This window comes from Corylus avellana, chromosome 7 (genome assembly GCF_965113065.1).
Source record: "Corylus avellana chromosome 7, dhCorAvel1.hap1.2, whole genome shotgun sequence".
Classification (NCBI taxonomy): domain Eukaryota; kingdom Viridiplantae; phylum Streptophyta; class Magnoliopsida; order Fagales; family Betulaceae; genus Corylus; species Corylus avellana.
In genome coordinates, this window is record NC_142496.1 from 274,631 (window position 1) to 301,457 (window position 26,827).

Here is a 26,827-nt window from a genome sequence, read left to right on the forward strand (position 1 = left end):
GATGCCACTTTGATAAAACCTTGGTGAATTTATAGAGTCATCTTTCTCACTTTCCAAGTTTCTGCAGCCTTCTCATGGATCACGCTCCCAAAAAAGGGTTATTAAAAAAAAAGAAGCTTAACTTTTACTATAACTAAGGAAGTATATTCATAATGATTGAGACGTGTGAATTGGTCCCAACGTGCAACGCACTTGCAATATTAAATCAATTAAGTATTAATTAGAAAATGCATGTATCTTCTCTATCATGCAATATATAGTACTGGCATGTTATTTCCACATTATTTTCTAACATTTAAATATAATATATACATTCTATTGTAGCGATCGACAATATTAAGGCTATTTTCAACGAAATTTATCATCAATAAATTTCAACATGTTGAACACGATAAACATGATTTGCATATGCATGTGCTAGCTGCTAGATGTCATATATATTTTAAATTTTTGGATCATCACTTACGCAGGGCGGAATATTAAGCTATTGACTCTTGGGGATCCTTGGGCGGCCAATGTCATTTTTATTTATTTATTATTTATTTTTATGGACATGTCACCACAATTGTAAATTTTATTTTTAACTTAAAAAATTATAAAATTGGGTTTACTGATAAAATAATTTATCATAACCTAAAAAGATAACTTTATAAGGTACGTGCCTCCAACCGTACGTCTTTGTTTAAGCTTCTTAGAGAAATTCTTTTAACCTATGCCTAGCTAACTAATTTTGGCTATACAATCCTCTTTGTTTATGGACTAATTAAAGACTCTCAATCAGAATTTTACCTTTTTTATTCTTTCCGTCAAAGAATATATCTATATATATTTTTGACATGTCCGCACACAGGCAACCATCCTTGGCCTTATTAATTTCATGTTAAAAAAACTAAAAAAGCTGAATTAATTATTGATCTTTTAGATATATAAGCAAAATTAACCAAGTGACAATTCAATCTAAACAGTTGTAATTAGCTGTCAAAATTAAGAGGGAAAATTTTGTTGGGTGTTTATTAATTTCTTCCTTGTCTTTTAATTTGTTTTTGGTAATTAAGTACTGCTCCTTCTTCGGTTTATTTCGTCTAATTAATTCTAATTATTTTATTTGTGTCGTGTAACCTGGAGATGCTGGGGCCCCTCTTTGGCTAAACTCAACGTAAAAATAATGCCAAGTAAGCAATTCAAACACGAAAAGCAAATGATAAACGTGAAAATGGAATAATTTCTATTCTAAAAAAATGCTCGATTGGGTTAATATATAATACATCGATCGTTCTCGTCCTTAAGGTTTCTGACAATATATATCACTCTCAAAATATATACATATACATAATTAGTATTTCATGAAGAAAAAATATCCTATATATATATATTTAATTCGGTGGAGTAAACTGATCTATTTGGTTTTAATATTAATTAATATAATATGCATGCAATAAAAATATACACGTTTACTTTATCTACTTGTTTCTATTTGGTTTTCGCTTTTAGGAAATATTTTTTTCATTCCTTCTTATCTAAACAAGGGTTTTCTCGGGTGTACGTGGAATATTTGGCAGCTAGCAAGCAAGCTATGAGAATCTGTGGAACTTGTAAATTGGCCTCCAATTAATTGCAACTAAATTTCTCTTGCCGGCCGGCCCATTTCAACTTGTTAGCTTATGGATCTAAGAAATTTCCATAGGATATAGTTGTGGGTTTTATTCTTTATCGCTATCACACCACGTTTACATTGAAAGTTTTTCAAAATTCCTTATCACACATAATCTCATATATATCATGGACAATCATGTACCATTAGCTCACCCCAATATCTTTTATTCTACCCATGCATGCTAAACACAAGGCTAGTTCACAGTTAGTCCGGCTAGGTTGTCCTTATTGTGCTTAAATAAAATTTTGGAATGAAACCCTAGCTAGGCTTGGCAAGATCGAAAATTACTAAATTAGTCTTTATTCGAGCCAATTTGAGATTAATTAAATATTTTGGTATGCCATTTATTTTTTGATGTCCTCATTCGGGCTACGTCATGCATGCTATGTTTCAGTGATAGATGACGTTAGAAAAAGCGTTAGTTATATTTGTGTTATCATTTCAAATTACTAGTTAAGTTATAATTAGATCTAGAGCTCTTTATAATTGCTTATAAAGTCTAGTCTGACCTAATAAAAAACCGATATATATATTTTAAATTTCCTCCTCCCAAACTAAAATTCTAATTCCGCCCCTATATATATACATATATAGAATTTTAGTTTGGGAGGAGGAAATTTAAAATATATATATATATATATATATATATATATATATATATATATATTGGGGGGCCATCTTAAGGTGTTTTTGCTGCCCATGAGTGCCTTTGTAATCGATACACTGTTTTTTTTTAAAAAAAATTTAGGGAATCTTTCATATTCATTCATTGAAAAAAAGATGATGAATTTAAAGTCCTTACATCAGAGAGTATAAAGCTCCAAGTTGACTACTCATCTTTTCAATGTAAAATTGAGACGGCCACCTAATTAAATTTTATAGGAGATGAAATATGGTGAAGAAAATTGTATGATGCTGGCCTCGTCGTTCAATCTAAAAGTTGAAACATGCGGAAGAAAATTGTACGTACAATGCCTTTTATTTGGTAATCCTTAGGTTTTACATAAAACCCCTTACAAGTTGTAAAAGTAATTAGGAAAAATGTCCCTAATCTTTTACTTTATTTGAAAGGAAAGATATATATCTTAATTTTCACCCAAGGGATTACATTATATGAAAAGAAATGCCATATATTGAGCTACAGCCCATTGGAATTTGCAGCAGACTTATTACCATGGCGAAGCCGCTTCTCTTAAGAGAGTAGTCTCGCAAACCTACAACAAATTAATAATTAGGTTAATTTTGATCATTAATTAATTATACCAATTAATTAAGGTGATCATAGGGGAAATTAATAAACCCTACCTTGTGAGAGCCTCTTTATTTGTCTCATGATCACCATAATTGACGTCCAGGCCAGTGTCCAAATTCACCTTGGAAACTCGTTTCTTAAGCAATTCATCACCAAATTCTTCTTTGTGGCTATATCTACGGAGGATACTTCCCCACTTAAATTGTCATCCTGCATCCATCGGTCGAGATCGATCGTTATAAAGAAAAAAAAAATCGAACGGTTGATCAAAAGCTTTAATTTGATCAATCTCAAAAGATGGGCATGGATGGTATATATACCTGTATTCGGAGGTAACTTCTCTCACATTGAAGAGCTCGGAAAGCATCATAAAGGTGGAAATCCACTATATCCGCACTTGCTTGAGAAAAAACGTCAACTATTGGGGTGGACCCATTACTGGTTAACCAATTTAACAGGCCCCACTTGGCTGCCTCGTACGCGTTGTATTTCTTTTCAGCTTTGGCAGACCCTGTTTCGATTGAAATCACCAGAAACCGTTCATAATCCATCGATTTTATAGGATGGAAGTGAGGGCTTTTTCTGGTCACCTCCTTTATTACTTTGCCAATGGCAACTAAAGCCTACGTAAATCATACAAATAAAATCATCAATTGTCTAATAGCATCTCTTCTACACGCTTTGTAATGTCATCCTCACTGTCATTACAGACCAGCGCTTCATCACTATGTTGATCGTAGTAGATAAGTCTCTTACCAACTATTGGCTGGTCGTCATCCACTCTTTGAGTTCTGCCCAAACATGTCCCAGCTGTATAAGGCGATAACTTCTCAAAACATGGATGTGTGGTATTCGTTGACAGTAACACTTCATGACCATGAAAATAGTCCATATCTCTCAAACTTTGTGCAAAACCATTAAATTTAGAAGGAGAACGTTTGATTCTTGAGGAAAGAATTATAACAATCCCATTCTCTAATAATGAAATCCCTTTTGGTGGTGTAGCCTAGACGGCCTGAGAAACATGACTTTCGAGCTTCCTTCCATTCATTTAATGATTTCTCCAGGATTTTGATTTTCGGAGAAGGAGTATGGTTGCCTAGATGGATGCATTGAAGAGATCGGCATTGGCACTGAAAATTGATAAGACCGTGGTGATGGGTTGTCAACAGTGGGGTTGGATGCTTTTGGTTTTGATGGCTTTTTCCATGTGGCGATTGAATTGTGTGGATCAATGGAGTTGTTGTTGTCGTCAGGGGTGTTTGGTGAAGATGAGAGTGAGATTAACCGCTGCTCACGGCGAGCTGCATTTTCATCCCTCCACTCTTTGAGAAGGCGGCGAAACTCTATGAGACATTCTTCCAAAATTTTGTTAGACATAATTGACTTGATTTGTCGTCGCAACTTGGCTCTGATACCAATTTGTTATCGGCCTCCGTAACGAGGGATGAATAGTTAACAAGAACAATAGATTTGTGATAGGATAATTTGAAGAATCCTGGATTTCCTAATTTTAGAGTAATTTTAGGAACCTTAAACCTCCAAAAAACAACTACTAAAGTTGAATATTAAATTTCTGATATATTTATTCATAGCATCACCTCTTTAAACAGATGATTTATTACATATTACATAAGAGAGGTAGGGCTGGGTCAGCAGAGACCCTTATTAAAATAATATTATAACCCTAATACGGATAGGGTTAGCCAACATATGCTAACATAATATAAACCTAATATATAAAATTAATACGACTAGCCTAATATGAAAATGCTCGTAACATTGTAGCTGTTGTAATTGCTATACTGTTTCACGCGGCAGGGAGAGGATGAACAAATGTATATAATAGTTTCCAGTTTACATTATTAGGAGACTTGTTTTGTTTCCTTCAGTTTCTAGTTTAAAAGGCTAGAGTGAATTGTACTTTTCATTGATATATGAAAGATTTAGTCATTCATCCAAAAAAAACAAAAAACAATCTACAAAATCAAGATGATAATTCATCCTTAAAAATGGTTGTAAGTATCATGAGTGTACATATCACAATCAAAGACGGATTTAGTGGGGACTGGTAGTAGCCCTGGTCCCCCCCAAATTATAAGAAAAAAAAATTTTAAGCAAAAAAAAAAAAAAATTAAGGTAAAAAAATAATAATTTAAGGTATGTTTTGCTAATTGGTCCCTTCTCAAAACTTTTTTGGCCTTGAGTCCTCCCAAATTCAAAGCTGGCTCCGTCCCTAATCACAATCCTCCTAAAGGTTTCATTTAATATCACTAAACTCATCTGAGATTCTCGGAACAAGAGGATCTGCCTTCTGTTAAATTGTCAATGCCAAACATATATGCATATACGTACCCAAATGGCAATATTTAGAGTGCATCTGGAAACATATAATAGTGTGTTGGAAGGTCGGTGATTACAGGTGAAGATATTTATTCTGAAGGGCACCCTTTTCGAGAATGGATATAATTCCTGCATATATGAGGCTCCATTTAAGCTGCATATATTTCGTATTGGGCTCCCTGTCGCCTGCAAAATGAAAAATCAATTTTCACAAAATGATCATGCTGGCAAGAGTGTGGTAACCAATTAGCTATAACATTAACTTGTAACCATGAGATAATTAAAGCATAGAACCAAGTACACTGCAACCATATAAGAGATAAAGATCTTGTAGCACATGATTACCATAAAGATTAGTCCACATTGAGTTGTAACTTGAATATTTTTCTTTATTGGTTATGGCATATATGTTTGTCAGCACCTGTTTAGAATCTTATAAGATAGTGATCCTTTTGATTATGCGTATTACCAACGTAAAAAAGTTTTAAGGTTTTAATCTATTTATTCATCAATCATTCTAGTGGGACAAACACACGTACAATAGTTTCATTAAACAATTGTCATGTTGTGGAAAGGAAAAAGAAGTATATTATATGAACCATAATAATTAATTCTATGAATTGAAAGATTCTAATGAATCATTAAATAAATTCTCTAGTGATAACCTAAAAGACATGTTTTTTCAATTTTACGTAAGTCTATCTCTAAAATTTTCTGTATGGATTGATTTGTCATTTGACCTAGGCATGATTGAATAGCTCAAAGAAGCTTCTCATGCCCGGACAACTCCATCCATGTCCAAACACTAGTCTTTTAGAATGACCATATTCGCTAATATGTCTGGACACCACATGGAACAGGTACTCGATGTAACGACCCAGGGAAAAATGCTAGTCATATATGCGCTATCACCTTAAAAGGACTAATCAATTTGGAGCTTCCCTAGAATTCATTATAAAACCCAGTTTCACCTAATAACTAGGCAATATAAGACTTAGCACCCATGACTATCTCTATAAACCACCCACTCTATGTGGGCTTTTCTCCTTTTTCCCAATATGGGACCGGGGTGTTACAAACTCCCCCTCTTAAATTCCTGACGTCCTCATCAGGTCCACGTCATGCAGTGCTCCAATGCCACATGATCTAGCGTTACTAGGTGGCTCTGATACCACTTGTAACGACTCAAGGAAAAGCGCTAGCCATATCTGCACTATCACTCCAAAAGAACTAGTCAATTTGGAGCTTTTCTATAATTCATTATAAAGCCCAGTTTCACCTAATAACTAGGCAATGTGAGACTTAGCACCTATGACTATCTCTATAAACCACCCACTCTATGTGGGCTCTTCTCCTCTTCCCAATATGGGACCGGAGTGTTATACTTGATCTCTGGAATGTCTCATAGCCAAACAATATTGTCCATGTCCGAACATCAATTGTAGTACTACTTGATGTTTTGAAGAATCTTCATCACGATCTTTACTTGTAGCTAGACCTAAGTGCACAACTACTTAATTCCCAATAAAAGTTGAAGTTTTGGACACCGAATTAGAAAATCCTAACAATGTGGTCTTTTTATTATCCGTGGAATGTGATTATTTTTGCTTCTCATAGGTTTCTGATTAATTTGTCTGTTTTATGGGCCAGAGTACGTGTAGGGTGTAGTGCTATGAGTCCCACGTGATAAACCTTATGCCCAATGACCTCATATGTTAGGATAATTGTTATTTAGAGGTTGTCATCATGATATTCTAAGTTATTTAATTGGGTCCGAATTTGTGGCAAAAATTAGCCCAAGCTTGTAGAAATGATTCACGTACGTGATTCATACAATATGGCCAAGACCAAAGATTTGGTGGTCTTTGGGGCCCGGGCACAAGTTTTGATCATCATGCATACGTTGGTTGGTTTTGCCAATGAATATTTTGGACAATTGCATATAAAGGATCAGAGTTAATTTAAAGAGGTAGGTTTCTTTTATATATATATATATAGTGGAGACATTAATGGGCTCCAGTAATATAAAAAGGGGTAGACCAAGTTATAATACTGTGGGTTGTTTAAAAACACATTCATTTGTGCGGTGCACAACTAAAACTCCGTACATAATTTAAGTTAGTGGATTTATGAAATTGATGCATATATGATTTTAGATTTATGTATTTGTGGATCCAGTACATGTACTCTATTTGTAGATTTGGATTTATTAATAAGTTAAAAAAATGTGGTTATATTGGAATTCTAATATAACCATTTTTTTTTTTTTTTAAAAAAAATATGAATGTAATTAACGGTGTTTTCTGGAAAGCCACTAACTTCTAACACAAACTTCTTGTCTTCAACATTTTTCGACATTGTTAAAAAAACCGATAAATACCTCAAACCATCGTTGTGTTTTGTAAAACACCGAGAATTTAAAACATTTTCTTGGCGTTCCTTCTTACGCTGAGAAAATTAACTTCTCGATACAGCTTTTGTAGGAGCAAAGCAAACGCTGAGAAAAAAATTCTTGGTGTTTTTTAAATGCCACAAAATAGTTGTGATTAAATAACAAAATTAAAAGATTGGAGAACATTGCAATGTACAAAGGTACGTAGTTTATATATTGAGAGACAGGCAGATGTAGTCGAAAGAAAGATAAACAATCTTGAATATATTAATTTCCTTCTTTAAACTTGTTGATTTGCTTGGAATACTAGGAATGATGGCATTAACATTTGATTAATTCAAGATTGTTAAATCACTATTAATTTTAAAAGCTTAAACTAATAGAAAATACGAGGCAAACTAATACAAAATTCTGGTTTTCCTGATACTATGTTAAATTACGTAGTATATATTGATTTCAAAAACTTAAGCCGATAAGAATAAGTGTCGATAAGAATAAGTAAATTTAATTATTTAATTAATATCTTAACAACCATAATAGTGCTCAAGGTTGGAAAAATACAAAGAAAACTTCTTTAGAGGTTCTTATTCAATCTCAACATCACATAACAAAGCACATGTCTAATGAATTCATGCCAAACAATGCCTTGAAATAGGCTACAATTTGTGCAAGCCCCAATCGATAAAAATAATTTATTTTGATATTAGTTTAAAGGAATCCAACAGCTTCATTTTGATATCATATATATATGGATCATTTTGCAGCATTTACGTGGGGAGACTTAGAATGGCGAAGCCGTTTCTCTTGGGAGAGTAGTCTCGCAAACCTGCAACAAATTAATTAGGTTGTTTTGCTCATTAAGCTAGCTAGGATTAATTACCAGATAAATAGTAGAAATTAATTAATCAACACTATATACCTTATGAGAGCCTCTTCATTAGTCTCTTGACCAGAAGTGCAATCGTCAAGGCCAGTGTCCAAATTTACCCAAGAAGCTGGTTTCTTAAGCAATTCATCACCAACTTCAACAAGATCGTCCAAGTTCTTCTTTGTGGCTATATCTACGGATGATACTTTTCCACTTAATTTGTCATCCTGCATCCATCGCTCGATCAAGAGGTTATAATGAAGAAAAATTAAATGATCGAAAGCTTTAATTAATTTGATCGATATTATTATTATTATTGTTCAAAAGATATATATATATATATATATATATATATATATATATATATATATATACCTGAATTCGGATGTAGCTTTTCTCAGAGCGAAGGGCTCGGAAAACCTCAGAAAGGTGGAAGTCCACCATATCGGCACTTGCTTGAGAAAAAACGTCAACTATTGGGGTGGAACCATTACTGGTTAACCAGTTTAAGAGACCCCACTTGGCTGCCTCGTGCGCATTGTATTTCTCTTCAGCTTTGGAAGATCCTGTTCCGATTGAAATCACCAAAAACCGTCCATAATCCATCGGTTTTATAGGAAAGAAGTGGGGGCTTTCTCTAGTCACCTCCTTTGTTACTTTTCCAATGGCAAGTAAAGTCTTATATATGCGTACAAATTATTTAATTTAGTAAGTTAAAAGAGAAAATAATTATATATATATATGAAATTCATTGGATTTATTTATACTGACTGGATTATTTGCAGCAATGCCACCGTCTATAAGATTAAACTCTCTCACTTTCCCTTCGGAGTCTTTGGTTTCAAAGTAATGAGCTGGAAGATAAGTGGGTGCTGCTGAGGTGGCAATGCATACGTCTGAAAGCAACGCATTTAAGCTTGGGTTTCTCTTCACCTGCATGCACAGAAAAACAAAATATTCGACCTTCAGCTCAATATTTATAATTATATATAGTTGGGACTTGGGAGGTAGGTAGGGAGAAGAAGTTTGAACCTCGAAGCTGGAGAAGACGGTTGGCTGGAGTCGCTTGATGTCAAATGTTGGGATAACAACATTTGTCAATGTCTGGTGCAATCTTGTGCTTCCAAGTTTTTCTTTCACAAGGCGACGCAGATATTTCCCATCGTATTTTGGTCCCGAAAGAGCTTTGATAATCTTTGTAGCATAATTAAACAACGGAAAACTGTATTGTAAACATGCATGACATCACGTTAATAATCAAATAATTGCTTTATATATATATACATATATATATATTCATGACACTTTGATGATTGATCTCATGCATGCATGGAATTCATGATATTTACTCATATTGTGGAAAGATTTTAGGACTGTGATCTAGGTAAAAGTCTTTAATATCCTTGGCAGCAAACAGAGGTCTCTTCTTCTCATTGGGGCTCGTTAGCATGGCTGTCACAAGACCGCCCGTGCTTGTTCCTGCAATCACGTCAAAATAATCCGCGATTCTTGCGTCTTCACCATCCAGCTTCTGCATCCATCATATATATCCCCAAAAATAATAGTAATTAATTAAGCTCTACTACTACTTGAATAATTAAATTTTACTTGATTTATATTAATTTATTGTACCTGGAGCTCAGACTCAAGGAAACAAAGGATAGTTCCGGGGATAAGCCCTCTGATTCCACCTCCATCAATACTGAGAATGGTCACCAGGTTTCCATAACTTGGAGGCTGGAGGGGTGCATATAGTGTTGCTTCCATGAGGGACTACGTACTGATCGAGGGTGCAGCTAATTAAGTGTGTGTGAGAGAGAGAGAGAGAACTTTAATTTAGTGATCTTGAATTCTTGATGTCCCTTTAATAAAAGCTTGGGGAATTTATAGAGTCATCTTTCTCGCTTTCCAAGTTCCTGCAGCCATCGATCTCATGGATCACGCTTCAAAAAAAAAAAAAAGTCATCAAACTTGACCAACTTTTACTTTAATTAATTAAACAAGAGAGGGCAAATTCATCATTAGGATTGTGACGTATCATGTCTGACATGTGGAAGGTTAACTACGTACTAGCTACTATGTCTACGTATATAACCAGGTCCAAGTGCAACGCACTTGTAAGAAATGTCTTCTCAACATTTAAATTCCACATGGTAAATTGGTAAATATCATGCAACATTTAACTTCCACATGGTAAACATTGAAATATTAACTAGGCTATTTTCAACGAAAGTACTTATCATCGAATACCCCTTGTACGTGCATACAGGGCAAGAATATGGTCTGGCTAGCTGCATGTTGAACACGATAAACATTTGCATATATATGTGCTAGATGTCACTTTTTTTTTTTTTTTTTGGGATCATTTCGCGCAGGCGGGGCTGAATCAGCTACTGACTTCATTGGAGATTCCTTGGGCGGCCAATGCCTTTTCTTTCTTTTTTTGGTTTCCCCATGCAAGTTAAATTTTATTTTTACTTTCAAAAAAATTATAATTTTGGGTTTACTGATAAAATAATTTATCAGTAAAAAAATTATAATATTGTTCAAGCTCGCTCAATTGATTCCATGTAAAAAATCCCAGTACTGAACCAATTTTCTTCTTAGAGAAATTCTTCAAACTTATGCCAAATTTTGGCTATAATATTAGAGGCTCTTTATTTATAAACTAGCTAATTAAGAACCTAAATCAGAATTTTACTTCAATTATTTCTCACATGAAAGAATTGGGGATTAGGGACAGCTGGGACAATTAAGAGCATTTTCAATTGAAGAGTCAAATGTTACTTTTATCTAAAATAATTCTTCAAATGTTTAAAAAATTTTCTACATTGAATTAGCAAAAAAAAAAAAAAAAAAGAAGTAAAATAGATATTTAATTAGAAGAGCTAAAAAAAAAAAGTTACATGTTGATGTAGTAGCACTTTTCAAGGGAAGTATTTTATTTTTCATTGTTTATCACATTTGTTTTCTTTTTTTTTTTCAAAATTTTTTTCATTTTTTCTCTTACATATTCTCTTTTTGCTAAAACTTTTTTTACTTCTAATAATATTTTAATAGAATAAATAAAAATATAACTAATCAGATTTAAAAATATTTAAAAATAATTTAATTAAATTAGATAAAAATAAGTTTTAAAAAACTATTTGATGTAAAAATATAGCTATGCTATTGAGAGTACTCGAAGAAAGGGGTATCGGGGATTAGGGAGAGCTGGGACAGCCGTGGGACAGCCGTACGGATAGCCTGTGATAATAAGGACCCACAAAGATCGTACGGCAAACATTGGATTCATCTAAGAGTTCAAGTAGATCCAGCTGTAAAGTATAAAACACGTCACTGTAGCACGATTTTTTTGATTTGGATTGGTAAATTACTAAATTTGATGTAAACTAACAGTGATTAATTTGCAGCTTTCATTGGAAGCAAAGTTGAAGAAGAATCCAATAAAAAAGATTACATCTCCACCGACAGCAAGTAGTTGTGGGTGGCCACGTTAATTGAATAACATTTGCATTTGTTTGTTTGCTAGTTAATTATCGAAGACGCACGCAGCAGGTAGTGACTCATAATTATTGTAAAGTTGAAGTCCGATCACTTTATTTTTTTATTTTTTAATTCCAATTTCGATCATCAATTCCATTAATTATGTCTTCATGTGAATAAAATATCAATCAACTTCAATTAATTGTATTTAATTAAACTACACTAAATCAGATCAATGTGGCATATGGATCATATATATCGCACTTTAAACAGATCTTACATTTAGCGCACACGTACTTTGTGTGTGTATGTGTTTTATTTCTTAAATATCAAAGTAAATAATGAAGATGATTGAGTGGAAATTTGCAAAGACCAAACAAGAAATTATTGGTTAATTTAATTTTAAACACAAAACCAAGTGAGAGAAAATTTTGTTGGGTGCATGTTATAATATTCCTTCGAGTCTTTAAATTTGTTTTTGGTAATTAAGTGCTCCTTCTTCGTTTTATTTCGTCTAATTAATTCTAATTATTTTATTTGTGCCGTGTGGCTTAATTAGAGATTCTGGGTCCCCTCTTTGGCCAAACTCAACGTACGTATAAATGCCAAGTAAGCTTCCAACGTACACAGAAAGTAAATGATAAACGTGAAAAACAAATATAAAATAAAAAAAAAAAATGGTTGATTGGGTTAATATATATATAACATATCGCTCTCATCCTTAAGGTTTCTGACACAATGTATATCATTATCAATATATATATATAGAATTGGCAATTAGATAAATATTTCATAAAAAAAAAAAAAAAAAAAGTCCTATTTCAGTGGAAGGTGATTTTCACAAGGAAACTGAGGTCATGAAGATCGATAATATATATTAATACGCAAGGGTCCATGCAGTAAAAATATATCAGCGAGACATAAAACATATATCTTTTTTTTTTTTTTTTTTCAAGTATAAAATATATCTTGGTGCCTGAAATTGAGTGTCTAGTACTTCATCCGTTTGTTTCTATTTGGTTTTTGCTTTCATTGATTAATTTTTCATTCGTTCTCTAAAAGGTTTTTCTCGGGTATGGAATGTTTGGCAGCAAGCTATCGAAAATTTTATATAATATGAACAGGGATTCAAGCCGCCAATAATCAATATTTGTTTGGCACTTAGGAATTCAGTCTAAAAGGCACATTTTGAAACCACAAAGGTAGGAATTGGGTCAAAATTATAGTATGAAAATATGACTTCTATTGGCATGGGTACCTGACCAATATTTTACCAAGGTACCACCAGGATGCATGGCGAAGAATTTTGGAAAAGATCAATGTTCCCGCTTAAAATATTTATTAAATGATTAAGTTTATATTTTTTTTTATCAACTTCAATTTTTGGGACAAGTGATAATTTAAGATAGTCATCACAAAACCAAGTTCATGGACAATAATTAAATGAGTATTTTGTTGATCATTCTTATGTATAGCTAGGCTTTGTTTGACTAATTATTATATATATTAGGCAAATGCAACAACACCAATTAATGGAACTTCATGATCATCGATCTTCATATATAATCCATAATAACATCTCCACGACCAGATCCATTCGGTCCCTCTTGTAACTGAAAATTTTCAATCAATCTCTCCTTAATCAGCCACTTTGGAATGGGCTCAGTGGTATTAGAAGGTTTAGGAGATATGGTGATAAGAAAATTAAAAATAAATAAATAAAAACAAATTGTGTAGAAGATGAAATATGTTAAATAAAATTATAGGATACCTTTTATTCAATAACCTTAGGTTTATATAAAAACTTTTACAAGTTGTAGAAGTAATTTTCTACATTATTTGAAAGGAAAGATACTTCCTAATTTCCCATAATTAAGGGAATACATTATTTATTTTAAATTAAGGAGAGATACTCCTTAATTAATTGTCTCTTAGGAGATTACATTATTTGGAAGGAAAGACAAAATATTTTATTATTGCCAAACTGATCGAGTAGGTTGATAGCATTAGTAAAAACAGCAAATGATCCCCTTTATTAATTTACTTGTTTGTATTTGATGATTTTTTCTTTCTATCTTCCTTTTCTTCCTCTCGCAGTTTCTTTTCCCGGGAAAGTTTTTGTGCCAACCTGCAAGGGATATATAGGCCAGTTCTATCGATAATTAGTACTACAATTAATTAATAAACGTTAATGTTTTACGGTCATTAAAACAATTATTATGATATATAACACAAGTGCATCTGTGTGCTTGCGCATTTTTGCCTACTTTTTCAGGGCTTCCGCATTAGTGCCACCATTTTCGATCGGTACAGTCTGACCAGTCTCCAAATTCACCCTAGACACTGGTTTGTTCAGTAGCTTTTCCCCAATTTTCACAAGCTTCTCCAGGTTCTCTTTTGTAGCAATATCAACTGAAGCTGTTGTCCCTTCCAATGTATCATCCTGACCACAATATTATTTAGGGAGATAAATATCATTCAAATAGATAAATGATTAATGACAATATTTTATCTATATTTTAGAGGAGAATATATATATATAAAACACAAGCAAATTATTGACACCATTTAATTTATTTCTCATTCAAATAATAAACGATGGAGCTCGTTTTGTTGAAGCTTACTTGAATACGGAGATAATTCTTGCTCTTGCAATTAAGAGTTCGAAACACCACGGAGATATGATAATCAACCATATCTGCACTTGCTTGTTGAAACATATCCACCAATGGGGCAGAATTATCTTGATATACCCAACAAAGACTACCCCAATTGGCTGCCTTGTCAGCATCATATGGTTGTTTTTTCTTTTCTGAGCCGGTCCCTATTGAGATTACTAGAAACCGGCGAAAGTCCATTGGGTTGATATACGAGAAATTAGGATTTCCCTCAATCACCTGTTTGCTCACTTGGTTTAAAGCAACTAATGTCTGGATCATGGTGCCAAAATACGAACAAATTAAACTGATCAGATAGGTCAGCTTAAATATTACAAAGACTAATTAATATGCTAGAAACATTCCTATTTCACTCCCTCTTCTCTACTCCTTAACATGCATGGCACTGTTATGTCATATAAAAAATAAAATAAAAAAATGTGACAGTACTCTCATGCATGTCTGGAACTATAAGAGGTAGGAGTAAAATGGAAGTTTCTCTTTGGTATTTTCCAATTAATTAGAAGTACAATTGTTGTTATAATAAGTTATATACCGGATTATTTGCAGCAATACCGCCATCAACAAGATTGAATTCTTTATCTTCATTCTTGAATTTGTAGGGAGGGAGATAAGTCGGAGCTGCGGAAGTGCCAATGCAAATGTCGGACAGTTGAGCATCCAAATAGGGAATTTTTTTCAGCTGCATGCACCAATTGCAAGTTAAGTACCTTAAAATTTACTTAGGAGAGGCATCATGCATGCCCATCAAATTAACCGAACCACATAAATTCATTGTCGACTCATTGTCTTTGTTTATTTTATTATGTTTTTCAGAGAGAGAGACCTCATAGGATGAAAAAATGGTAGGCTGCAAAAGCTTCATATCAAATGTAGGAATAACAACATTGGTCAAGGTTTTCCCCAGCCGAGTTTCACCTAATTTCTCTCTTATGATCCCATGAAGGTATTTCCCATCATACTTGGGTTTTTTTAGTAAATTGGCTACAATTCCAAGTGGTCCAACATTGCCCCTGCAATTGAAAGCAGAAAATTATCATGATCAGCTTAATATGTATATAACAGTGCTCAAGCTTTCATGCTATCTAATATATCTTTGTAATTGCATATATATGTGAGGAAATGACTAGCAATTAAGTGTACCTACTGTGGGAAAATCTCAGGGCAGTGGTCGAGATAGAAGGGCTTGATCTCCTTGGCGGCAAATAGAGGACGATTATGTTTATCTGGAGCAGCCAACATGGCGGTTACAAGACCACCTGTGCTTGTCCCACCAATCACATCGAAGTAGTCTGCAAGCCTTGCTTGCTTGCCATCCAGCTCCTGCAACCAAAATTATACACCATTGAAATCCAGAACTAATAATAATAATGTAGACATCATGTGCATGCCTGGACGTGCATGTATGTCTTGGATTTGGAATATATATATATATATATATACTCTACTTTTTCATATATATATATATATATATATATATGAAAAAGTAGAGTTATACCTGAAGTTGGGATTCAAGGAATTCAAGGATGACAGCAGGGATGATCCCCCTGATACCACCGCCATCAATGGTGAGAATGGTTATATACTTCCCATAAGTTGGAGCCTCAATTTGGGAAGATGATGATGATCGACTTTGCTCCATTATAATTAGGAAAAAGAATAGCTTGTGCCTTGTAAGTTATAATTAGAAGCTCAAGTTTTTCTGCTCTCACAATTGATCCACCATGCGACCTATTTATAGGTCTTCACGCATGCATGGTCTACAACTAGTGTATTTGTAGTAAAATTCTATTTTTCAAACAAATTTGAAATTTATATTGGTCATTTTAACATTATCTCTGCTAAAACTAAACATTTAAATTTTTTAAAACAAGAAGTTAAATATGAAAAGATTGCTGAACAACTTTCTGATAAGTGATTACAATCCAAAATTGCCTCTTTCAATAACCGTATCATTGACCTTGTTTGCTCTGATGTTCCTACTGTTTTTTGGCACAGGAAGAAGCACATTGTTTCTTTACCTTATATTAAAAAATTTTCTAAAAACAAAATTCCCACTAAAGCCAGACCCATTCAAATGAATGCTGAAATTTTAGATTTTTGCCAAAAAGAAATTGCTAATTTACTTGCCAAAGGCATTATTCGTAAGAGTAAATCTCCTTGGTCTTGTGCTGCATTTTATGTCATGAAAAACGCCGAAGTAGAAAGGGGAACTCCTAGGCTTGTAATCAATTACAACCACTCAATAATGTATTAGAATGGATCAGGTATCCCCATCAACCAAGACAACTTTACAACTTTAATAGTACTTATCTTTATTTTAATTATCCAAAAGTTTTATTTTAATAAAAAAAATCTTTTAATTATAATATATATTATATGGTTAAATACGTACCTTATTCACCCCTATGGTTTAATTTCTTTATTTTTTGCTTCCTATAGTTTACTTTTTATCACATGAGGTATATCTAGTTTGCATAAAGATAGAGATGGTACATCCGTCTAAATTTCGTCCAAAATTTAATGAAACGTCACGTTAGTACCAATCACAAATTGACACGTGTCCATATTATTAATTTTTTAAAAAAAATAAAAAACATTAAAAAATATATATTTAATTATATATAGTGAAAAAAAAAAAAAAAAAATGAGGGTGGCCGTAGCCACACCGCCTTTGGCCATGGCCACCCCATCTGGTCGGCTTGGGGGTGGCCGAAACCACCCCCAAAGGGTTGAAGGTCTGCCTCAATCTTTCCCTTATTGCATCGCAATTATTGCTATTATTACTAATCATTTTAACACCTGAAAACTCTTTTTTCTTTTTTCTTTTTTAATAAAAAAATAATAATAATTATCAAGTTATATATCATGATTGACTTTGTGTAAATATAAAAATACGTAGATCCACACACATGCATGTAATTAGAAGACCATAATATTATCTCCAATAAGTAACTCGATTGGCTGGAGACCATAAAGTGCTAATTTGGAGGGCATGTATATTCTTCCTTTGTCAATGCCAGTGTGTACGTGCATGACGTGTGTGAGGCTTTTGATCATAATACATTAATGTAAATGATATGGACTCGAATCTCGATCTTGTGTGCATGAGATGGAATAATCAAAGAGCACCTTTCATAATGTAAATGATCATATAGATGGACTCTAATTGTGTGAACAATACAACGAAAGTCCATAACATTTACTAAAGATGTTCAAACGTCTTCCTCCCTTCAACTGCATGATAATGTATGTCTGCACAAGCTTTTGATCATGATTGTTCAATGCATGGATGAGTGTATGAATCCAATAGTAGGGATCGAACTAACTAATATATCACACTAATAAAATAATCTCAAAATTATACTAATTCAAATTATTGGTATTGTTTTATTGATTTCAATTCGAAGAACATGAAGGGTCTAAATCAATCAAACAATAAGGAAGCCACCAGCAATCTAATCCAATATGAGTGAAGGACCACACGATGGTAACCCCAAAAATCTTTTAAATTAAATTCCTTTTGATAAGTCTTCAACCACTAAGTTCATTTTCTGGGACACCAACCATGATGTTGTCTCTATCTATCATTAAATCCAACAGTCATGGCATGAAGAGATCCCACGAGATAATTTGGCTGGTTCTGCTATTAGCCAAATTCTATGCAGATCAATTGGGGATGCGATGCGATAAACTTTATAAACAATCCATCTGAAAAATCTACTTAAAAATTAATCGCATCTTGGATTATCAAATGAATTTGCCAATCATAATGATTGCCCTATCTTATTGGGGAGGGCAAATATTATATCCAGGGAGTCGCCTTTCACACTAACATTATTCAAATCCATATATGGTGGATGGTTTTTTTTTTTTTTTTTTTTTTATTCAAAAGGGAAAAATGAGGGTTACAAAGGGAATCTTTTTCACTACAAATTCTTAAAGATGAGAGAATGGGAGAGTGAGAGGGAAGCTTCGTTTATTGCCGAGAGAGCAACCTTAGCTTCCTCAACAGGGCACTATTAGAAGAAAAGTTAATTAATATTAGAAGTACTAGTACTTTAACTATATAAGTCATTATATTAAACTGAAATATATCCAGAATGTATTTGAGAATTACATTTTCTATTAAAGATGCACATAAAAATCACACGTATTTTCGATATATGTCTGTGTAATAAACTCGAGGAAAACATGGAACTCTATGTCAATGCTCCTGCATATTATAATAGTTCTGCATCCGAATCTTTTTGAAATTAGTGGCTCATATTCTCTCAGGCACAGAGAGTAATATTGGAATACTAGTGGTTAGCCGAGTAGTCAGACCGGAGTGAGCAGAGTGGGTATTTTGGGGTTTTTCAAAATATGTCCATATAATTAAGGTTTTCTTATATATATATATACAATAGTAAAATATAGTTACACTCTCTGTGTACGTAAGCACCTTACCGAATCATGTAAATCTGTGTCTCAACTCTTTCTTGATCTCTTTTTTTCTGATTCCATATTATTTTATTATTGTTGTGTACGCTAACAACAAAAGTATTTGTTCCTTGACATGCAATACAGAACAAGAATATATGGTGGATCTGCTTCATACGAGCTCACAAGATCCTATGCATGATTGGAGGTAACGTACGTACACTTTCTTTCCTTTCCAATTTGGTTTGTAAAGTTGAACCTTACACAAAGCTAACACATGATGATGATTCTTTCACAGATTATCAACCAGGTGGAAACGTTTAGAGATATTATTATTGATTATCAGTAAGCTCAAGTAATATGCCTACAATTTACTTACGAATTATCATGTGTCCTTTTGGTCTTATGATTTTACAAGTGATTTTAAATAAAATCACAAAAAGCATATCATTTGGAAGTGTGTTTTTAAAAAATTGCTAATTAAAAATGTAGAAAACCCATTGCGGTTAAGGCCAGGGATGCGGTTTTAAAAATGCATTGTTTTAAAGGCTATAATGCGATTTAAAATGTCAAATCATAATTTTACCGAACGCTTAATCGTGTTTTTAAAAATAACATTTTAAAATCATTATTTCTTAAATCGCAAGTTTTGAAATTTCACGTTTTAAAATCATTATAGCCTTATTATTTTTTTCCCCTCTTTGGAGTTAGTTTTTTAGATGATAATATAATGTTACGAATGCAATTAAATCACGTATAAGATGGTGGAATATTTGAACTTCAAACTATCATAGAGTAGATGTCAATAAAGAGTATTGTATTAATCCTTTGGCAATTCCAGGACGTGTGCATCACTGTGCAAGAGGCATTTGATGATGATGCATGCACAATAAATGAAATGGGCTCTCCTGTGTTTGAAACGACAAATTATAGGCATAGCTTGCATGAGATGGAATAATCAACGAGTATATATCTTTCATATTGTAAATTAATGATATCGACTGTTGTGTGGACAATACAACAAAAGTCTATAACATTTGCATCGCTTCATTACTAAAGATATGACATGTCGAAACCCTTCAATTGCATATGATAGCTAGTAGTATATTTTCGGTCAAGCTTTTGATTGTTACAGCTTTTCATTATTAAATGCATATGGATGATTGAATTAGTCCAAATATATATGCAGTTGAACATTATTCCGCAGCATTAACAACTCAAGCACTTATATGTATGAACGTTTTCATATGATATTTAAATTTATGGAATTAAATGTGGATTTGTCTTATCTTTTATACGAATATGGATAAGAGATGGATAAAACTGAAAACCAAACACTTCTCATATAATAGAGCTCCTTGTTGGGTCCACAATGTCTCGTTACCTCCTATATTATGTTGGTTGAATTCAAGACCTTTAGCTCTGATATCATGCTAAATTACCATTTGTATTAAAAGCTAGCCTAAACTAATAGAAAGAGGTAAATTTAATCACTTAATCATTCCTTTAATAGTTGGAATAAGCTTATCTTAGTTGGCATGGTTGCATCTCACTCAAAAGAAGAAGAAAAGAAATTCATATTATCATTTATTAATAAAAATTTGAGAATCATTGTGAGGATTTAATTTTCTTTTAGAAATTGCAGAGATTCCTTCTAATATAGACCAAATCATATATAGGAAATACTCCATTTGATCATCAGCCCACAGTATGGTGGAGGAATATTAATAACGTAGAGGTCCAATTTGAAGTGTATTAAATTGAACAAAAATGACAGCATACATCTATCACAACACTTTTTTTTTTTTTTTGCAATTATCACTTGCTTCAAATTCATCTAGCCTTTTGATAAAAGCACTTCATTCACCAAATTACACTTTGTCTCCACAAACTACACACAACTCACAAAAACTCAAACATACAAACAACAAATATTTCAAGTTAACTCGTGTCAGATCTGGCCGTTAGTTTAGATGGGCAACGTCACGTGTGGCTAGCATATGCATGCGCCTAAGCCATTTTTGTTTTATTATTATGCCCGTCTTTTGTATGAAAGCGAACTATTTTAGTGATGGAGAATCTGAAGATTAAAAAGAGAAGAAAAGAAGCTAACGCAAAAGTAAGTCACCTAGCCGCCCCCTCAATTATGTTAGACGGGCCGGGGTTGTACGACAACCCCTTTAAACAGATGTGGGTGACCATAGAGTCGTCCACTCTGTTTTGTTAACAGCAATAACCCCTTTGAATCTTTTTTTAAAAAAAAAAAAAAATTGTGGTGCTTTTACCGCTATTACTAAAACTGTTTATTAACATATAAAATAGAGGCAATTAGTCATGTAAAAATGAATCAGACGCACTTGCTAGTCACGTGTAACATTTTTCATTCAAACTAACGGATAAATCTAACAAAAGAAGTAACTCGAAATAATTAATTAGTAGCTTGTACGTTTGAGTTGAAATGATTTGTAATTTAAAGGTGAAAGTGCAATTAGAATAATAGTTCCCCGATCTATTACAATTGGAAAGTACATATAAGATGGGGGATTTAGACCTCAAACTCAGAGAGATTTCAAAATAATTGATTGTATAGGCAAGCAGATAAATGTATGCATGGCTGACAGACCCTTCTTTTAATTTGTCAATACCATATAGAGTGTGCATGACGTGTGAGGCTTTTGATCATGATGCCTTGTAAATGATATGGACCATGAGATGGAATAATCAAAGAGTAGCACTCATATTGTAAATGATATGGACTCTAATTGTGTGAACAATACAACGAAAGTCCATAGCATTAATTTACAATGCTTCATTACTAAATATGTTCAAACGTCTTCCTCCTTCAACTGTATGATAATGTATGTCTGCTTAAGAGGTTTTGATTCTTAAATACATGGATGATGACTGAAATGAGCCCAATGGGTATGGGACTTATGTCACACTAATGAAAGAAATCTCCAAAATATACCGAGTAACTTTTCTACATTCAAATTAATTGTAATGTGTATTATTGAATTTAATTAATTCCTAGAACATGCAGTGTCTAAATCGATTAAATAAATGATCCTATATATATAAAAAATTAATCAAACAACAAGGAAGCTACCGACGACAATCTATCCAATATGATTGAAGGAGCACACGATGGGCAACCCCAAAAATATTTTAAATTAAATTCCTTTTCACAATTAATCTACTACAACTACCATGTTCATTTTCTCGGACACCAACCACACATGATGTTGTCTTTATCTACCATTAACTTCAACAGTCATGGGATGAAGAGATCCAACAAAATATCATTTGGCTGATTCGGAGGCCGTGCTTTCTAACTTGGAGTTGTGGCATAAAACATTCGGAAAGAAGAAAAATGGAACCAAATGCTGCTAAAACAAATGCCCATTTGAAATTTCTTCAAAAAGAACACGATCTTCGATCTTAGCTCGATCGGTTAATTACTGTTATCTTTCTTTTAATCTATAATTTTCCTCTATATCCTTTTTGACCATTTGATCTGTACGAAGCTTCCTTCCATCCAATTAGTAGTAGGTACGTAATTAAACCCAAGCCCGATAGAAACTTTTTACAAATTGGTTTTTCAAGGAAATTTAAATTTCTATCTATACCATTATCTTTTTTTTTTTAGAAATGCTATATGTTTCAAAAAATTTCATTAAAAGTTGGTTTTCAAATTATGTGTCACAATTTCATGAGTTAGTGACACATTTCATAAAATAATAAATCTCATATGGCAGTAACACATCATTTAATAACCAACTTTTAGAGAAAAAAATTTAAAAATTATATCACTTCGATCTTTATTCTTTTAAGGGGCTAGCTAGCTACATTGTCACGACGCATGCATCCCGCACATGAGTCATAAGAAATGAAAGCTTTCATATAGTTAAGGGGAAACTTCACTTACCTCCCCTATATTTTCGCGCTTTTTGCAGACATTCCCCTATTGTTCAAAAACTCTCACTTTGGTGTATCAAACTTTCGTTTCATTCCAAATACCCTCCTACCGTTAGCTTTTGCAGTTAAATCAAACGGTAGATTTAGTAAAAGACCTTTATACCCCCAAAAAATTTTAAAATTCCAAATTTACCCTTATTTATAAATAAAAAATTATTATTATATATTAAAAAATAATAAAAATATATATAAAAAAGTGGCCCACCAGGGGTCACTTGTGACCCCCGGTGGGTCAAACACACACTACAAAAAAAATAGCATTTTCTAACGTGGCTACAGTACATATTTTGTTGCCACGTCAGAAATTTTCTAATGTTTGAATTTTAAAACGTCAGAAAATAATTTTCTGACGCGTGAATAGTGGCACGTCAAAATTTTCTGACGTGTTACAACAGACACGTCAGAAAATTCTGACATGGCACATTCCCACGTCAGAGAATTCTGACGTGGTGAAATACCACGCCAAAACACTATATATATAATTTTCTGACGTGCCATGTGTCGCACGTCATAAATTTCAGACGTGCTACACATGGCGCGTAAGGAAAAGTCTATACATTTTTTTTTCGAGACTTTTCCTGACGCGCCATGTGTAGCACGTCTGAAATTTATGACGTGCGACACATGGCACGTTAGAAAATTATATGACGTGCGACACATGGCACGTCAGAAAATTATATATATGAGAAATGCTAAAGGCCCAACTTTTTTGCCCAACAAAAGTTCAACTTTTACCTTTTATTTTTTTTCTAAAAAAACCAAAATGAAAAATGGAAAAAATGTCTGAAGCAACCCTATCTATTTTTGGCCTTTTTTTTATTTAGTATTTTTTTAAAAATGAAAAATAGTATTTTTCATTTTTTAAAAAATACTAAATAAAAGAAAGGCAAAAAATAGATAGGGTTGCTTCAGACATTTTTTCCATTTTTCATTTTGTTTTTTTTAGAAAAAAAATAAAGGGTAAAAGTTGGACTTTTGTTAGGCAAAAAAGTTGGGCCTTTAACATTTCTCATATATATATAGATCATTATTTTTTTTTCTGAGTGGATTCCTGACATGCGACACCTAGTATGTCAGGAAATCACCTTAAGTGGCACTCCCAATTTCAAAAAATGGGCAGGATTTTGAACTTTTTTTCCCTCTTTTTCTTTCCCTCTTTCTTATTCTTTAATTACCTCTTCATTTATTTTCCCCACACATTCTCTCTCCTGTCTCAATCTCCTTGCACGGCACCTCTAGAGGAAGAAGAAAAACAGATCTGTGAAGAGAAAAAATTGAGAAGCATGCAGCAGATCAAAGAAGAAAAAGAAAATGAGAAGATAAGAAGAAAAACAGATCTGTGAAGAGAAAAAATTGAGAAGCATGCAGCAGATCAAAGAAGAAAAAGAAAATGAGAAGATAAGAAGAAAAAGAAAAGGAGATCGAAGAGAAGCAGAAGAAGAAAAAAAAAAGAAAAAAAAAAAGAGAAGAAGAAGTAGAAGAGAAGATAAGAAGATTTTTTGGGTTTATGTTTTTTCAGATTGATTTTTTGATTTTTTGATGGTTGGTTATAATTTTTTGAAGATTTTTTCGGTTTGAGTTTTTGAAAATGGAGATCGAAAAGAAGAGGGAGAGAGTGAGAAAAGGGAGAAAAGGGAGAGCTGGAGAAAAGAAGAGAGAGAGAAGATTGAGAAAAGAAGAGAGGGAGTGGCCATGGTGCAGATCTGCACCATTTCTCTGCAGAAAAGAAGAGAGAGAAATGTGCAGAGAAACACATTTCTCTGCACGGCGTGAGGGCACTGCCGTGCATGCAGAGGAATTCCCAAAAAAAAAAAAAAAATTTAATTAATAAATGATTATCCCAAAAACAAATTAAACCACATTATCCTTTAATACTAATGATATTCCGTAGACTGCTATATAACTTGATAATATGGCTGTAGATTTTCACTGCCACATCATTAATATGTATTGTAGTCGTATAGCAGTTTACTAAATAATATTACTTATACACGAATAATGCAAAAAACCACATTTTTCCAAGGGTTGGTTGGGACTACACATCAGTATTAATGTGCAATAATTATCGAGTAAAAATGTGATTTTTAGCATTTCTCTATATACACTCGATTTTTCTTCTAAAATCTTTTTTTCTTTTCTATATCTCTTTTCTTGAGTGCTAAGAAATAGTATCCCGAAAGCAAAAATAGTTGGTCCAAATATGTGTGGTCCATTTGGGCAATGCTAGTCATGATTTGGTAATCGTTATTTCAGTTACCTTCTTAATGGGGTTTTGACCAAATTAATTATTGTTAATGCCTTTTGTCTGGTGGCATGGTTGTTGGAAAGGACCTCTAAACCATACCACTTATCGAAAATTAATTTAAAGGTGAAAGTGCAATTAGAATAATAGTTCCCCGATCTATTACAATTGGAAAGTACAAATAAGATGGGGGATTTAGACTTCAAACTCAGAGAGATTTCAAAATAATTGATTGTATAGGCAAGCAGATAAATGTATGCATGGCTGACAGACCCTTCCTTTAATTTGTCAATACCATATAGTGTGTGCATGACGTGTGAGGCTTTTGATCATGATGCCTTGTAAATGATATGGACCATGAGATGGAATAATCAAAGAGTAGCACTCATATTGTAAATGATATGGACTCTAATTGTGTGAACAATACAACGAAAGTCCATAGCATTAATTTACAATGCTTCATTACTAAATATGTTCAAACGTCTTCCTCCTTCAACTGTATGATAATGTATGTCTGCTTAAGAGGTTTTGATTCTTAAATACATGGATGATGACTGAAATGAGCCCAATGGGTATGGGACTTATGTCACACTAATGAAAGAAATCTCCAAAATATACCGAGTAACTTTTCTACATTCAAATTAATTGTAATGTGTATTATTGAATTTAATTAATTCCTAGAACATGCAGTGTCTAAATCAATTAAATAAATGATCCTATATATATATATATATATATATATATATATATATATATATAAAATTAATCAAACAACAAGGAAGCTACCGACGACAATCTATCCAATATGATTGAAGGAGCACACGATGGGCAACCCCAAAAAATATTTTAAATTAAATTCCTTTTCACAATTAATCTACTACAACTACCATGTTCATTTTCTCGGACACCAACCACACATGATGTTGTCTTTATCTACCATTAACTTCAACAGTCATGGGATGAAGAGATCCAACAAAATATCATTTGGCTGATTCGGAGGCCGTGCTTTCTAACTTGGAGTTGTGGCATAAAACTTTCGGAAAGAAGAAAAATGGAACCTAATGCTGCTAAAACAAATGCCCATTTGAAATTTCTTCAAAAAAACACGATCTTCGATCTTAGCTCGATCGGTTAATTACTGTTATCTTTCTTTTAATCTATAATTTTCCTCTATATCCTTTTTGACCATTTGATCTGTACGAAGCTTCCTTCCATCCAATTAGTAGTAGGTACGTAATTAAACCCAAGCCCGATAGAAACTTTTTACAAATTGGTTTTTCAAGGAAATTTAAATTTCTATCTAAACCATTATCTTTTTTTTTAGAAATGCTATATCTTTCAAAAAATTTCATTAAAAGTTGGTTTTCAAATTATGTGTCACAATTTCATGAGTTAGTGACATATTTCATAAAATAATAAATCTCATATGACAGTAACACATCATTTAATAACCAACTTTTAGAGAAAAAAATTTAAAAATTATATCACTTCGATCTGCATTCTTTTAAGGGGCTA

The 26,827-nt window shown here is 33.0% G+C and overlaps 2 protein-coding genes across 2 annotated transcripts; both read right to left on the minus strand.

Moving 5' to 3' along the window:
- Positions 1–8,322: 8,322 nt before the first annotated feature.
- Positions 8,323–10,276, minus strand: LOC132185588 (patatin-like protein 2). Its single transcript, XM_088518118.1, has 7 exons — positions 10,142–10,276; positions 9,925–10,040; positions 9,542–9,731; positions 9,281–9,442; positions 8,885–9,187; positions 8,561–8,736; positions 8,323–8,467 (listed from the first exon to the last, which is right to left on the minus strand). The coding sequence occupies exons 1-7, from the start codon at positions 10,274–10,276 to the stop codon at positions 8,395–8,397; spliced, it is 1,155 nt and encodes a 384-aa protein (XP_088374244.1). The 3' UTR covers positions 8,323–8,394.
- A 3,645-nt stretch (positions 10,277–13,921) lies between these two features.
- LOC132184490 (patatin-like protein 2) lies at positions 13,922–16,363 on the minus strand. The gene is made up of 7 exons (XM_059598140.2): positions 16,172–16,363; positions 15,821–15,996; positions 15,500–15,686; positions 15,209–15,355; positions 14,620–14,925; positions 14,263–14,438; positions 13,922–14,123 (listed from the first exon to the last, which is right to left on the minus strand). Exons 1-7 carry the CDS (start codon positions 16,313–16,315, stop codon positions 14,036–14,038), a joined length of 1,224 nt encoding a protein of 407 aa, XP_059454123.2. The 5' UTR covers positions 16,316–16,363; the 3' UTR covers positions 13,922–14,035.
- Between the last annotated feature and the right edge of the window lie 10,464 nt (positions 16,364–26,827).